Genomic DNA, 15,708 nt, shown 5'->3' with positions numbered 1-15,708 from the left:
CTGTTTTGTAATAAATTAAACTCTTTTATTAGGTTAACAAATAACCCCATACGTTTTTACTTACTCAATTACAAGGTAAAAATATCTGAATTTATTTATAAACGAAGTAATTACTATACGCAACCTAATGGAATTATACAAACTCTAATGTGTGAACGATGGTAGATGGTAAATTAATGTTACACGCTCGAAGCAAGTATTAAAGACCAACGTTTAGCAAAGCAATTTTAAAACAATCAGTTTAACTAGAATTTAGAGAAACAACGAGTGATTTAAGGAACTTTATGAAGGAGAACATTCCGAAGCAGAAATTGATCTAGTAATCTTATTTATTTTATCATTATCGTATACCCCACTTAATACGTACAATCAATTATTTTATTGGGTGTTTAAAAAAATTTAATAAATAAAAAAAGCGCAAACGCGTGCTATTGCATTGAAACCTTTGAACCAAACAGATTGTAATTTTAAAAGTAAAAGTTTATTACTTTATATTAAAAAAAAAAAAAGTTAAAAACATTTGGTAAACTAAATTACCTTAATTAATATTAATAAAGATATCTTTTATGAATTATATTTTAGATATATTAATTTTTTAAAATCTATGTGTAAATTATTTTATTAGGAAATATCTTAATAAAATATTTTACTTACTATTAAATTACAAACTAATATCTCATAACTAATAACTAATAAAATAATTTACACATCCGTTTTAAACGGCGGCCTTACAAATTATTTTTATTGTAACAAACGCTTTCTATTGGTTAACAAATTCTATTTTGGCACGTGACATTCTTAGCCGATAAAAGAGACTTTCGGTAGGCAAAATTTTTTCTTTTGCCTCCCTATTAAAAGACCCATTAATAGTGGGTATCATTATTTAGGTTAGTTGCAGCTATGTTTACACAGAGCTAGTTTATATAAGTTTTTATAATATGCAATTTTAGACTCGTGGCATGCAATATCACACTGTAAGTTTCATCAGTTGTAAAATGTTTACTTGCATTTTTTTATGGGTGTTTATTTAGGCTAGTTGAAGCAAAGTTTATATAGGGATTGTTTTAGTTTGTATATTTAAGTTTGTATTCGCTTTTATGATTTGCTATTTTAGACTCGTGTCAGGCTATATCACACAGTAAGTTTAAATTAGTTGTAAAACTTTTTTTTTTTCTTGCAATTTTTTTATGTTAGTTACAAATAAGTTTATATATTGCTTGTTTATATTTGTATAGAATTTGCTACTTTAGACATGTGGCATTCAGGCATTAGGTATCAAATTTAAGTTCTAATATTAATACTTTTTAAAGTGTTTATTATTACTAAATAAAATTTAATGCAATGCATTAAAATGTAGAACTAATAAAATAACATAATTTTTATTAGCAATTCAGAAATAAAGAACTAGCAACATATATTTTTTACAGGGTTATTAGTAAAAATTTATTACCATTTTGTATTATGGTATATCATTTATATTCAATATTTTCTTTATTGTATTTAAAGGTTTGTTTATCTTTAAATAACCGACAACAGGTTGCTGGAATTGAAAGTGCACACACATGAATTTACAACAGTATTAAAAATTGAAATCTAGAATAGTAACAATTGTATACATGTCTGTGTTTTTTATATAAATGTTTTTAGACCTTAAATATAATAACTGTATTAATAAAATATGTATTAAGAAACTTTTTATAATTTTATTTAAATTTTTTAATTTTTGTTTTAATTGAAAGTTTCTATATTGAATTAAATTATTATAAATATTTAATTAGTTTTCAATTAAAAGGTTAAAAAGTTTTAAGAGCTTGCTAAAAAATCTCTCCCGATCAAGTTAGTTTGTATAAGTAGTACTGCTTGTATTAGATGTTGAATATCATAATAAAATAATCTGTATTCTAAAAATAAGGGCTATTTTGAAATGAAATCTCAGTTTTATCTGGCTTAATTCCTTTCTAATTTTTAATAAAGGGAATAATAAATTATGCAATACAATGACGTAGTAAATTCTTTATTTTACCGAAACAGCAAATGCCGCCCAGCGTAATAATTCCTTTTTTTTAACGAATTGTTTGTTGCACGAACAGAATAAATCCGTAATTTCAACGGACTAATATCGACGAACTTCAATCCGTTAAAATTTTAATCCGTTAACATAACGGAAAACCCGTTGGTGCAATAGCGACAGATGCAGTTCCTTGTATATAGCGGATTTTTTCTTAGAGTGTAAAAAAAAAGTAATCGGTAAATTGGTAAAAGCGCAAAGATTAAATCGGCTAAGTGCCCATTCAATCTTTGCGTCCGGGTCAATTTGCCCCTCCCTTTATTTATATGTTAATACGTTAAGAGAAAATGTGCCTCTTTTAAAACCATATAGCATATATAGTTTTAAATAATAAAATCATATTATAATATAACATCTTACAAATACATATAACTTTTTTAAACATTAATAGTTGCAAACTAATTTTATAACCACATTTTGATACACAAATATCATATTATTATGTGGGCTTCGTTGTTTCAATGAAAAAATTACTGCAAGCACGTTTATAACTGGATAACACGCTTACAGAATACTTAATAGCAATTTGCAAAAATTCCAAAAAATTTCGAAAATTAAAAATTAAGAAATTTTTAAAATAATTATTGCAAACAGATAATTAAGAAAAAATTTAAAATAAAAAAAAAAGGTTCCTAAAAAATTATTGGCCCCTTCCCTCCCCCCCTCCCCTCTTTACCTTGGGCATCTGAAGACAAGACCGTCCCGAAGAGATCATAAAGGGGGAGGGTGACGTGTCTGTTTTCTGCCGAGTAAGGCCTAGAAAAAATTTTGAAAAATTAAAAAAATAAAAGTCCTCGTTTGCTAACATCTGCGAACTATAGATCCAAAATATGCCGACTGAGGTTTCTAATTTGCCGACTGATTAATTTTTTACAGGGGTACCATATGAGGCGTTGCGAACGAAAGGGGCACACCAACCAAAATCAAGTTTTGAGTAAGCGGGCGAAATTACACTTTTTCCTACCACGTGGTAGAAGAGTTTACACCCCCTCCCCCTCTGTGGTAGTTTTTGAACGCTCCCTAAATTGCGTGAAGTTTCTAGACTGAAATTTGCTTGATGCATTTATAATAAAATCATGATGCATTTATAATAAAATCTTGTGTTATATTGTAGATGACAGACTAAAGTAAAAAATGGTTAAAGAAAACGGATTTTCGAAAATTAGTTGGTGTGCCCCTTTCGTTCGCAACGCCTCATATCCTACTCCCATTCCTCCTTAAAAAGCAATACCTTATTTGCTATTAAATTTAAAGAATCCAAATTTTATTTGCTCAATGCACCCTAATGTACACTCTGCTGCGCCAAGCCCTAAATGAATTAGTCGAGAGAAACAAAAATGGTTAAAATTTTAGTAAAACAAATAATAATAATAGTAAAACAGTTGAAAACAAAAACAAAAAAAACATTTTAAATTAAAAAAACAAAAGCACTCTTGTCTATTAAGTTTGCGTTTTTGTGATTTTTTAGAAAACAATGAAATTTAATTAGTTTCCTTAATTACTTTAATGGTTTTTATATAATGTATACTTAATTAAGTATACATTAAACCAAAAGAGCGTTTTTTACTATAATTGTTATATTTTAATTGTTAGTATAGGTTAGTATAGGTTTAAATATATATATATATATATATATATATATATATATATATATATATATATATATATATATATATATATATATATATATATATATATACATATATATATATATATATATATATATATATATATATATATATATATATATATATATATATATATATATATATATATATATATATATATATATAATATATATATATATATATATAAACTTGAAATATGATATTTAACCAAATAAATTCAAAAATAGTCAGAACAGTGAAACAAATAGAAAATCCAGTAAATTTTTTTTCCCTCAAAATGTTTTTATTAAAAACTATAATTACCAAAAAAAATACTAATACACAACATTTTTTTATATATTAAAACTATTAGCACTAGAGGCCTTTCAAATAATCATCAGTAGTGCTGTTTTGTATTATTGCAAGATATTTGTATTAAAAACAAAAATAATTTAATTTTCATATTGTTGCTATAAGTGTTATGAGTATTGATTGTGAAGGATTGAATTGTAATTATAGACAGGAAATATCAATTAAATGTATCATGTTTTTGTTTGTGCAAATGCTTTTCATATGATAACAAAAAACTTTCATTACGCTCAAGAAAGACGAAAAGTTGGAAAAAAGGTTTAATTACTCTTTTGTGGGCACGTTGACTAGTATAAACATGGTTGTCAAATCGATCAGTTAATAAGCCAGTTCTGCAACTGGAAATATGTCCGTTTATACGTAATCTTAAATTATTAGTTTTACCAGTATAGGCTTGTTTTTTGCATGATAAACATTTTAGGTAATAAATTACATTTTTGCTGTTGCATGTGATGTGACTTTTCACTTTCCAAATAATTTTCCTTTCAAATAATTTGCAATAATACCAAAAACAGCACTACTGATGATAATTTGAAAGGCCGATAATTATTTGAAAGTGCTAATAGTTTTAATATATAAAAAAATATTGTGTATTAATACTTTTTTTGGTAATATTATTGTTTTTAATAAAAACATTTTGAGGAAAAAAATTTACTGGATTTTCTATTTGTTTCATATATATATATATATATATATATATATATATATATATATATATATATATATATATATATATATATATATATATATATATATATATATATATATATATATATATATATATATATATATATATATATATATATATATATATATATATATATATATATATATATATATATATATATATATATATATATATATATATATATATATATATATATATATATATATATATATATATATATATATATATATATATATATATATATACTGTATGATATAAAACAAGATAGCGTGGCCACAAATTAGCAAAATATCAAAAAACATGTTGATATAATTTTTCTTGAATCGGTTTTGAGCGTGCGCGATTTGTGAAATTTAAACAATCAAAGCTAGTTCACGATTTACGCTATTACGTAATAACTTGAACGAGTTTTTGTTTTAACGACGAGAGAAGTTTACAAATTTCCAAGAAAATATTCGATGCTTCTTTCAAAATCTGTCAACAATTTTTTTGGAGTTATACATTTAATTACACATATCGCTCAAATTAAAAAAAAATTTAATTAATATTGTCTTAAGACTATAACTTATATGTAATGGTGTACTTATAACATCAACTAAGTGTCTAAAAAAAATGTCTTGTAAGAAAGCTATTAGTAATGGATCGTGGCTTTTGGCAGAAAAAACCTCAAAGACTAAACTCCTGATGGAGAAACTTGAAATTGATTTTTTAAAAGATATTCGAAAGCTAAAGCACTCCAAAAGTTACAGTGATATGGATGTTTTCATCGAAAAAGAAAATATGCGATTGCATCATAAATGTGTTTTACTCTGTTTGGCTCCTACTTTATACGAGTTTCTGTTTTTAAGTGAGAATGTTTTTAGCAATATTTTTGATTTTCCAGAAAATGTTCCACATATCGAAAGGAATTCTTTAAGAGTTGTTTATAAACAAAATGAACAAGACATCATTTGCACCAGTCATGAAGTGGATATAACATCAATTTTAAATTCTGCTGTACATTCAGATGTTGCATTTAAAATAAATAATGATATTTTACATTGTCATAGATGCATTTTATCTGTTCGTTGTGAGTACTTTGAGATAATGTTTAGTGGTCACTGGCGTGAAACAGATCAAAATGTTATTCCTATAAATGGAATGTCAATGTCAACACTTAGTACTGTTATTAAGTTTTTATACAATCCCAAAATAAAACTTTCAGAAGATATGAATCTATTAGAAATAGCATCTGCTGCTGACATGTATATGCTTCTTGGATTAAAAGAGGTAGTACAATTTTATTTGGAGCTTGAGTATTGTCATTTTTTTCATCAGCCATGTAACACTTGCATAAAACAAATTTCCCATGCCATTTTTATATCTGAGCAATATGGTTATACAGATCTCTCTGTTAAATGCTATAACTGGCTTGCTAAGCATTATGCTGTTGTGTTTGCAAATAGAGATTTTAATAGCTGTAGACAAGATTATAAAGAATTAATTATTAATAAAATAAAACTTTCTGTTTCTTCTGTTAATGTTTTGCAACATCTCAAGTTTTGCAGCAAACTAATTAAAACTTTGCCATCTACAAACTGGGCTAATAAAACACAAGACTTAATCTCTGACCTAAATTCTTTTTGCTTAAAGTTTGTTTGTGACAATTTTGAAAAAATTTCAAAACATCCATCCTTTATACTTGTGTGTTATGATAAAAAGAATTTCATATGGATGGATATGGCGCAAGATTTTATTGTAACAGCCATTAAAACATACATAAGCATAGAAAATTGTGTGAATGTTCATTTTGGATTAGTTCAAATAAATAACATTTTAAACGTATTAAAAAGAAACAATGAGTGTGAAGGTGAAGAACATTGTAATTCTTTTTTATCAAAACTTGATGATGTATTCAAACATTTTATTACAAAAAACTTTCATGGAATTTGCAGAGCTTCATATTGGAAAACTTTAAGCAAAGAAACACAAAAACTGTTCAAAGAAAATTCTGGTTTTTTAGTTTCATAAGAATTAGCAAGTTATATAAATGCACAAGCATGTACAAAAATTAGGTTAATTTATTGCATATTTTTTGTTTTATTCAAAAGATTTTTTTTTATTTTCAAAGATTGGTTTCATTCAAAAGATTAAATTTGTACTATAATTTACTACTTATAGTTAAATAATTAACACTTTTTACAAAAAAGTTCTTTATTGTTAATTTTGTTTTTATTATATAGTACACATATTTTCATTTGTTTTACAATATTAATAACTTTTACTTTAAATTTACCTGTTTTTTAATTTTTTAATTATTTGTTTTTATCTTATTTAGTAAGTTACTTTTTATTTCCAAAGAAGGTTCAGTGTATTAATTCTAAATTAGCAATTAAGATTACATATATAATATTTTTTGTCAAATAATTTATCTTGTATAATGATTATTAATTGTTTTTCAATTTATTTGTAAAATCATAAATCGATAAATATTTCATATCCATTATTGATTTAGAAACTTTTTTATTATTATTTTAAGTTATACATTTACTTTATTATCTTTTGGTTAAATCAAAAAATTAATTTTCAGCATGGTTAGTACATTAATCATTTTTAAAGTCTTTTTAAGATGTTGTTTATTAAAATTACATTAAAAGACTTTTTTTTATTACTAGTTAATCTTCATGATTAACTAGATGTTTTATTTTGTGTAGTTTTTTTTGTTACAGTTAACAATTGTTATAAAGTTTTTGTTGTTCTGTTACTTACAAATAAATAAATAGATTACTTATTTGTAAAAAAGTTGTTTATTTAAATTTTTCAAATTTTAGTTTTAATGTAAAAGCATTTGAATAAAATTATTTACTAAAATGTTATAAATTATGTGAGGCATAAATTAAAATTTATGCATTACATAAAATCTTAATAATGTGATGCATTAATTTTTATTTATGATCACACAAATTACATTTTATGCATCGTTTTACATCAGTTATAATATAAAAAAATAAACAATGGAAATTAATACAAGAAGTTTTGTGGTTATTTTCTTAATCCTTCTTTTTGATTTGCTTGCTTTTACTATTATACTTCCACTTTTTCCATCGATTATTGATCATTATAATACTATCAACAAAGATGGGGAATCAAGTGATGCTTGGTTAGAATATATTCATAAATTGTTGGAATGGTTTAGGAAAACATTAATGATGCCTGATGAAAGAAGATATAACAATGTTTTAATAGGAGGTTAGAAAAATTTTCAATGCAATTTTTATATGTCGCAGCATTACACAAAAAATGTGTAAAAAAAGTTGTTACTGTAATTTTATTTATTGAAAAAAGTGAAATCATTTATGTATAAATGTATGCGTATAAATATATGCATACGTGTGTGTGTGTGTGTGTGTGTGTGTGTGTGTGTATATATATATATATATCTATATATATCTCTATATATATATATATATATATATATAAATTATGTTAGAGTATTTTACAAACAAAGTGCTCAATGTTCTAAAAGAACAAAGCAATAATAAATTAGTAAAAACACTTATCTAATTTTTGATTTCTTCAACACTGTGTTTCACAGTGAAACACAGTGTTGAAGTAATCAAAAATTAGATAAGTGCTTTTACTAATCTCTCTCTCTCTCTATATATATATATATCATATATATATATATACACTCACAAAACCTTTGGCAAACACATAAGCGCTTGCCAAAAAAATTAAAGCGGGACATGTTTTTTTTGTTCCTGTTTTGTTTGTTTTTTCCTTTTTTATACTATTTTTATCATAAATATAATTATTTTTTAATTTTTATTATATTTTTATTTATACATATTGAAAAAAATTTTTATTATAAAAATATGTTTTTTATATTTATTTAGTTATTTTTATTATTTTATTATATATTATATTTCATTTTTATTTTCATCTATTTACAAAAAAGATTAATTACAGTAATATAACCATGTTAAAACCTTGCTATAACCCTAACCCTAAGCCTAACCTTGATGCTGACCCAAACCAAACCCTCAATCAATGTAGCAGCACTTCACTGCGAGTCAGGCTATTTGATAATCGATGTATGTACTTTTCGTTCTCTATAAAAAAATGCTTACTGGGATAATTTTTTTTTTACAAAAAATGATATTGACAGGGACAAAAAATTAACGGGCACACTAAAATGTCCCTGATAATGCTAATGTCCCCAAAAGTGTTCGTTTTTTTGTTAAATTTGTCCCTGTAAGTGATACTATAGGTGTGCATATGTATATATATATGTATATATATATATATATATATATATACACTCTTGCTTGGTCGTTTTCAATTTTTCCATTGTCAGGTCAGTTTTATCTTTTTTTTAAAAAAAGTTGTTTTCAAGACCTGTTAGTAAAGCTACATACATATCGCATAATTACTTTTTTTAATAAATTAATTGTGTAATGTTATCAATTTTTCAGTAATATATCAAAGCCTTAAAAACAATTTTTTTTAAATAAAATGAACATTGAACATAGCAATTGATAAATAGCAGCCAATACAATAATTACAGTTTACTACTTTTCAATATCTGCAGACCGGTATTTTAGTACATAATGGCAGCTTCAACAAAAAGCTCTGCTGAAGTATCGCTCATCAGCAAGGCTACCAGCAACTTTTTTAGCAAGAGAATTAGTTGCAAGTTACAAACAATGTTGCCATCAGCTACCTTCTTTTTTATCACCTCAAAAACATCTACTTGTAAAGAACAGTGTTATTAGCACAGTTAATGTTATTATGATTTGAAGCAAACCAAGAATTCTAACTCTAAGATTGATTCTGGTGAAAAAAAAATAGAAGAAAATGTACGATAAATATTAGGTGTTGAAGTTGAATGAAAAGAAAGCATATAAAAGTTGCAGCTTTAAAGAGTAAATGTTCAAAGCATTTAAAAGAACTTTTTTAATTAAGCTGCCAAGAATGTTTGAATATCATGATGAACAATGAAGGCATAAAATTTTTTACAATGCAGATAGATTTTATTAGCTCAGGTATGACTGTATCATTACTGATATGACACTACATTTATTAAATATCTTTCTCATAACACCTTGAAGGTCTAGCTTTCTTGACAAAAGAGCTCCTCTAGATGTCAAAAAAGCCAAGATAGCCAACCTCTGTCTCGCAAAAACTCTGACAGCTCTGAAAAGAATAAGCAAGTGTGGCACAGAGTTTAATAGTCTTGAAAAGTTTGTGGCTCAAAGAACATTTTGTCTCTTCAAAGTGCTTAGTATTGCAAAAAAAAAAAGAGATGGCTTAGAGTTTTCTATTAAAAGATAGAGTACCATGGAAATCAGACACTTGCTACCAAAACTTTAGGAATCATATTGAAAAGATAAAGGTTGTCAATGATAGCACAGAATATAGCACCAATCTTATCCAGAAATACAACAAAACTCTCATCGAAGACAAGGATCAAAAACAATTTCTGCTTCATTTTGTTGATCAACTTTGACAGATTTACTTATCCTCATTTAAGGCATTATATTTACTCATCTTCCTTTATGACAGAAGATGATTTTAAAAGCTTTTGTAAGTGTATATCTGCTGCTGGTTTTGTGCAACCAATCGTTTTTGATCAAAAAATACAACTTTTATATTCTTTGTCATAATTATATTTAAAGTAAAGAATATCAGGATTTTCTTTTAAAACTTTTAGCTGTTCAATAGGGTGGCTCTTAAAACAACATTTTTGAAAAAAACCTGTTCTTACCCCTTTATTTTGTTCTATATAATACTAAAACACAAGGTTTAAAATTTTTTTGAACAAAAAATTATTTTAGGGGTAGCTCAAGACCCTTAAAAATTTGACTGGTCTCTAAAATTTTGAAAACAAAAATTTTTCTAAAGTATGTTAACCTGGTACTCAAAAGAAGCGAAATTATATAAAAACTTCAAAAACAGTAATCACTTTACAAAAAAAGCATGTTTAAAAAAACTATTTTTTTAAAACTTCAAAATTAATGACTTTTTTTATTTTCAGCTTAAAAACAATAGTTTTTATGCATTTATTTAAGAAAAAAGTTATTTTTTTGTAAATTGATTATTATTTTTAAAGTTTTTATACAATTTCGCTTCTTTTGAGTACCAGGTTGACATACTTTAAAAGAGCTTTTATTTTCAAAATTTTAGGGACCAGTCAAATTTTTAAGGGTCTTGAGCTACCCCTAAAATAATTTCTTGTTCAAAAAAATTTTAAACCTAGTGTTTTAGTATTATATAGAACAAAGTAAAGGGGTAAGAACAGGTTTTTTTCAAAAATGTTGTTTTAAGAGCCACCCTACTGTTCAATACTGGCCAACATAATTATTTTGGTTTTGGTTTCCTTTACACTTTTTGCTCTGAGTTTGATATATTAAACCATTTGTTTGCTAATACTACGGTATGCTGGAAATGCTTTTTCGTTTTTAAAATTGATTATATTATCATGATTTAACACAGTTAATACACAGGTGTTTTTTTGAAAGCTTGTTCTGTTGTTGTCTTCTATTGCATAGCTGTATAGATTGTTCTATTGTTTGATAATTTTGCATATGCCTGGAATAATAAAAAGCTCCACTTGTACTTTATAGTGATAAAAGAACTTGCTCTAAGTCAAAAGCTGCAGTTACAATCAACAATATTTTTATAGCTTCATTCTTCTTTTCTTCTTTATAAGCTCAAGTAAATTTTTGGTCGCTGACATGTTTGTTATACTTTTGATAATCTTTATTGTTTTTTTCTATTTTGTTTGTGAAACTTTTACAAAATCTACACCGATTGAGTTTTTGGAATTTCACAAGATTCCACAACTTTCTTAAGTTTTTGGAATTTCAGATAAAATCTACGTTTTAAAACTCTCTGGTAGAACTTGTATCCCTCGATAACGAAATTTTTTTTGTTGCAGTACTTTATGAAGGGTTTATACATTTCCTTAATTGAAAGCTCCTGAGGAAGAAACTGTAATTTTTTTGTGAATCTTGCGTAGTGGGACTCAACAGCTCGAAACGTTTTAATATGGTCAATCACATTTTGTTCCCATTCAATTGCTATTTTGCTTTGGTTTTTGTGGCGATCTCTTAAATCTTTCTTTACAATCCTTGTAGTAATTTTTTATGCCATCACTTTTTTAAATGTCTGCTGTGATATGCATAAAGTATCAGAAAACATGGGTCCACAGATACGCATTTTAAGAACATCATTCTCTTTGCATGGAAAGCTGTTTGTAAATTTTTTTTTTTCTTTTCTACATGCTTCCTTTTCCTTCTTCATTTTGGTTTTACCAATATATTAGCGTCTCTGATCAAAACACTTTATTGACCAATATGAATCAAACAAATCTTTATGATATTGCTCTGTAAGATTTTCTACAACTGAAACAAGCATTTCTTGCCACATCCTATTTGCATTTTCTTACCCTCAACCACTACTTCCTTTCCTTTATTTGAACTGCTCTTTTGTACATTAACAAGTTATTGCTGCACCAATACTATTTTTATCCACATCAACAGTTTTGGATATTTATTCAAATTTTTCATTACTTTTTTTTATCAAGATCCATCCAAAATTTTTAGGTATTGTCTCTCCATGGACGGTATCATTCCCTAAAAAAATGTAATCTTTTAAAATAACTTTTAATAGAACTAACCTAACATGTAACTAATCATTGTAGAAATGTGCTGAAAAAAGAAGCGCTAAGCTAAACAGTTTACCTCAGCATTCTTAAGTCTTTTTTTTTAAGTCTTAAAACTATGAAAAACATTAATAAAACTGAAAAAGAAAACAATTTCTCATGAAAAAGAAAATATATAAATATATACAACTTGAGGCGAAATTTACTTTTTGTTACGTTTTTAATTGCAGTTGAAATAAATTACTTTAAACTTATATTTTAAAACATTTTATTAAAATTATGTAAAGGGCTTTAACAAATTATTTCTAATGATTCTTTAATAAGTAAACAAATTTTATTGAAATTGTTGTTTATTTAAAATGTAAAATTAAATTATTGAAATGAAAAACATAATACAACTTTTGTCACACAACTTTTGCCTTTCTCAATCCACAACTTTTGCCTTTCTCAATCCCTAACTCAAATAGTCAACTTTCCAACTCGCTTTCCTGACAACCCTAATCATTTACCTTCTCTACTCGACTTATGTCTTGTTTCTGATCCTAGTCAGTGCTCAGTTTCTCCGCATTCACCTTTAGGTGCTTCTGATCATAGTTTGATCTCTTTAAAACTAATATCTCATTCTTCTTCATCACCTGAATACCCCTATTATCGAACCTCTTACAACTACAGTAAAGCTGACTGGGATTCTTTCCGTGATTTTCTTCGTGATGGCCCTTGGGTAGAAATCTTTCAACTTCCTGTCGACAAATGTGCTTTTTACATAACTTCGTGGGTTCAGGCTGGCATGGAATCTTTTATTCCCTCTCGACGATTCCAGGTCAAGCCTCACTCTCCTCCATGGTTTTCCTCACACTGTGCTGCTGCGATTGCCAATCGAAACCGTTACTTCCATATTTATCAGCAAAACAATTCTCCAGAAAACAGACGTCTGTTTATTACTGCTAGAAACAACTGTAAAAAGGTTTTGTCTAACGCTAAAACCCGCTATTCTCAGGTCATGAAATCTCGTATCTCATCTCAAAAATTAGGCTCTCGTGACTTCTGGAGAATCTTTAATAATATCAGCAATAAGGGCAAATCTATAATTCCACCTCTCTTGTATGGTTCAGACTTTGTCACCTCACCTAAAGACAAAGCCTAACTGTTTGCTAAAAACTTTTCATCAATATCATCCTCATCTACCTGATATTGCCAACAAACAGGTTGATCCATTGCTTGACATTCATATCACTCCAGCATCTGTATCTAAAGTGATTTCCTGCCTAGACTCTTCTACAGCTTGTGGCCCAGACAACATACCTGTTATTGTCTTCCAGAAGTGTTCTCTGGAGCTTTCGTCTATACTCTCAAAACTATTCAACAAGTGCTTATCAGAGTCTTGTTTTCCAGCCTGCTGGAAAGCGGCATCTGTTATCCCTATCTTCAAAAATTCTGGGGAGCGATCTGATTCGTCTAACTACCGTCCCATAAGTCTTCTTCCTATCATAAGCAAGGTTTTTGAATCTTTAATTAACAAACACTTAATTTCTCATCTTGAATCTAATAACTTACTTTCTGACCATCAATATGGATTTCGATCTTCTCGTTCTACAGCTGATTTGCTAACAGTAATAACTGACAGGTTTTATCGTGCATTAGATGAAGGTGGAGAGGTTAAGGCCATCGTTTTTTTGTTGTTTTTTATTGTTTTTTAAACAACAAAAAATACTCAAAAAATAGTATACTTTTAAAAATAATTTAGAATAATATTTTAAAAACTCCATATAAATACAGGTAAGATTGTCTTGCTTGAGTCTATAGTCTTGATAGTTTTCCACATCTCTTTAAATTTCTTATCCTATTTAATATCTTATTTCCAAAAAAAAAATTTTGGCTTAAATTTAATCATTTTTGGTTTCATACATTTTGAGATGTTTTTTATGCACCTAATGACTACTTCTTTTTTTTAAGCACCTAAATGAGTATTTCTTACCAAAAAAGTCATTTTAGCCAAAAATGGACTTAAAATAAACATAGACTTAAAAAAACATAGTTTTCATATTTCTTCTCAAATGCTTTTTATTTTTTAAATCTAAATGCAATTTATTAATTAAACTATTTACTTGTTTAATAAATACAATGCATTGGCAAACACAATCAAGAGTAAAACTTGAAATGAATTCTTTAGAACACTTTTTTAGATTTAAAATTTTTTGTTGTTGTTGCTGTTAATTCAATTAGCTTTAGAATCTTTTTGTTTGTTGCTATTTATTCAAATAATTTAGAATCGAAGATCATTTTGTTTGTTGCTATGGTTTTGCTAAGTTAACTGCAACATTTATTATCATCTATTTTATTATCTTTATTTAGGTATTCTTGGTTCTTTATTTTCATTTTTGCAGTTTTTATCCAGTCCAATAGTGGGTGCATGTTCTGACATTTTTGGAAGAAAGAAAGTTCTCCTTCTTACAATGGTAATTTTTTAAAATAAGAAGTAAATTTATTTACAACACTGAAACAAAAATCTATTTTTTTTTTCTTTTTTACATATTTAACAAGTTTAATATGTTGAATTTATTTCAAATGTTTTAAAGTTGTATTTGTTTCAAATGTTTTAAAGTTGTATTTGTTTCAAATGTTTTAAAGTTGTATTTGTTTCAAATGTTTTAAGGTTGTATTTGTTTATATCATTTAGACTAAAATTCAATTCCCCTATTTTTGCGTTTTTATCTTTTTTTATTTATTCTGTTTTATTATCTTTTGTCTTCTACACTTTAATTTATTAAAAACAGTTTAACTTAAAAGATTTAATTAAAAAGTTTTTTATTTTATATTATTATGTATTTTATTTTCTGTTTTGGTTATTTTATAAAAGATTATCTATTTAATACTCCATTAATGTTTAATACTCCATTAATATTTAATACTTCATTGATACCTTATACTCCATTAATGTTTAATACTCCATTAATGTTTAATACTCCATTAATGTTTAATACTCCATTAATGTTTTTCAGTGACAGACTGAAAGCAATTAGATGAAATATTATATAGTTTGCCGGCTTTAAAAAGTAAAGTATAAATTATTTAAAAAATTGCATTAAAAGTTTGAAATTAAATTTGTTAACTGAACATTAGTTTTTAAAGAAAAACAATGTAAATTGTATTTACTATCACTCAAGTTGTTCAAGGGTTCAGTTGCAATCGTAAGGCGAGGCATGTTGTGATGGTATGGTGAGTTTGATATTTTAGTTGATAATGATATAAAAAAAGCAGAGAGAGTATAAAAGTATAATCTGGTTATTTCTAACATAAAAATAACCTGATAATTTTATAAGGTAAATGAAAA

General features: G+C 26.3%; 1 protein-coding gene and 1 long non-coding RNA gene across 6 annotated transcripts in view; both read left to right on the top strand.

Annotated features, from left to right (window-relative positions):
• Positions 1 to 821: 821 nt before the first annotated feature.
• Positions 822 to 1,767, top strand: LOC136077765 (uncharacterized). The gene is made up of 4 exons (XR_010637260.1): positions 822 to 974; positions 1,115 to 1,138; positions 1,236 to 1,272; positions 1,507 to 1,767. It is a non-coding gene; the product is annotated as an uncharacterized LOC136077765 (long non-coding RNA).
• Positions 1,768 to 4,434: 2,667 nt separating this feature from the next.
• Positions 4,435 to 15,708, top strand: part of LOC100200767 (major facilitator superfamily domain-containing protein 10) — a 33,470-nt gene continuing 22,196 nt past the window's right edge. For 2 of the 5 annotated variants that reach the window (XR_010637636.1, XM_065793541.1), the window contains exons 1-2: positions 7,702 to 7,960; positions 14,730 to 14,833. Coding sequence is in view for 3 of the 5 variants with exons in the window: in XM_065793541.1 (XP_065649613.1) it covers positions 7,726 to 7,960; positions 14,730 to 14,833 (339 nt within the window). In the remaining 2 variants the exon portion in view is untranslated. Of the gene's footprint in view, positions 4,466 to 5,121; positions 6,787 to 7,701; positions 7,961 to 14,729; positions 14,834 to 15,708 lie in introns of those variants that run through there. The other 3 variants (XM_065793543.1, XM_065793542.1, XR_010637635.1) reach the window with 3 other exon arrangements.

The sequence above is a fragment of the Hydra vulgaris genome, chromosome 03 (genome assembly GCF_038396675.1).
Source record: "Hydra vulgaris chromosome 03, alternate assembly HydraT2T_AEP".
Taxonomy (NCBI): Eukaryota; Metazoa; Cnidaria; class Hydrozoa; order Anthoathecata; family Hydridae; genus Hydra; species Hydra vulgaris.
This window is presented reverse-complemented; position numbering and strand designations above follow the sequence as displayed.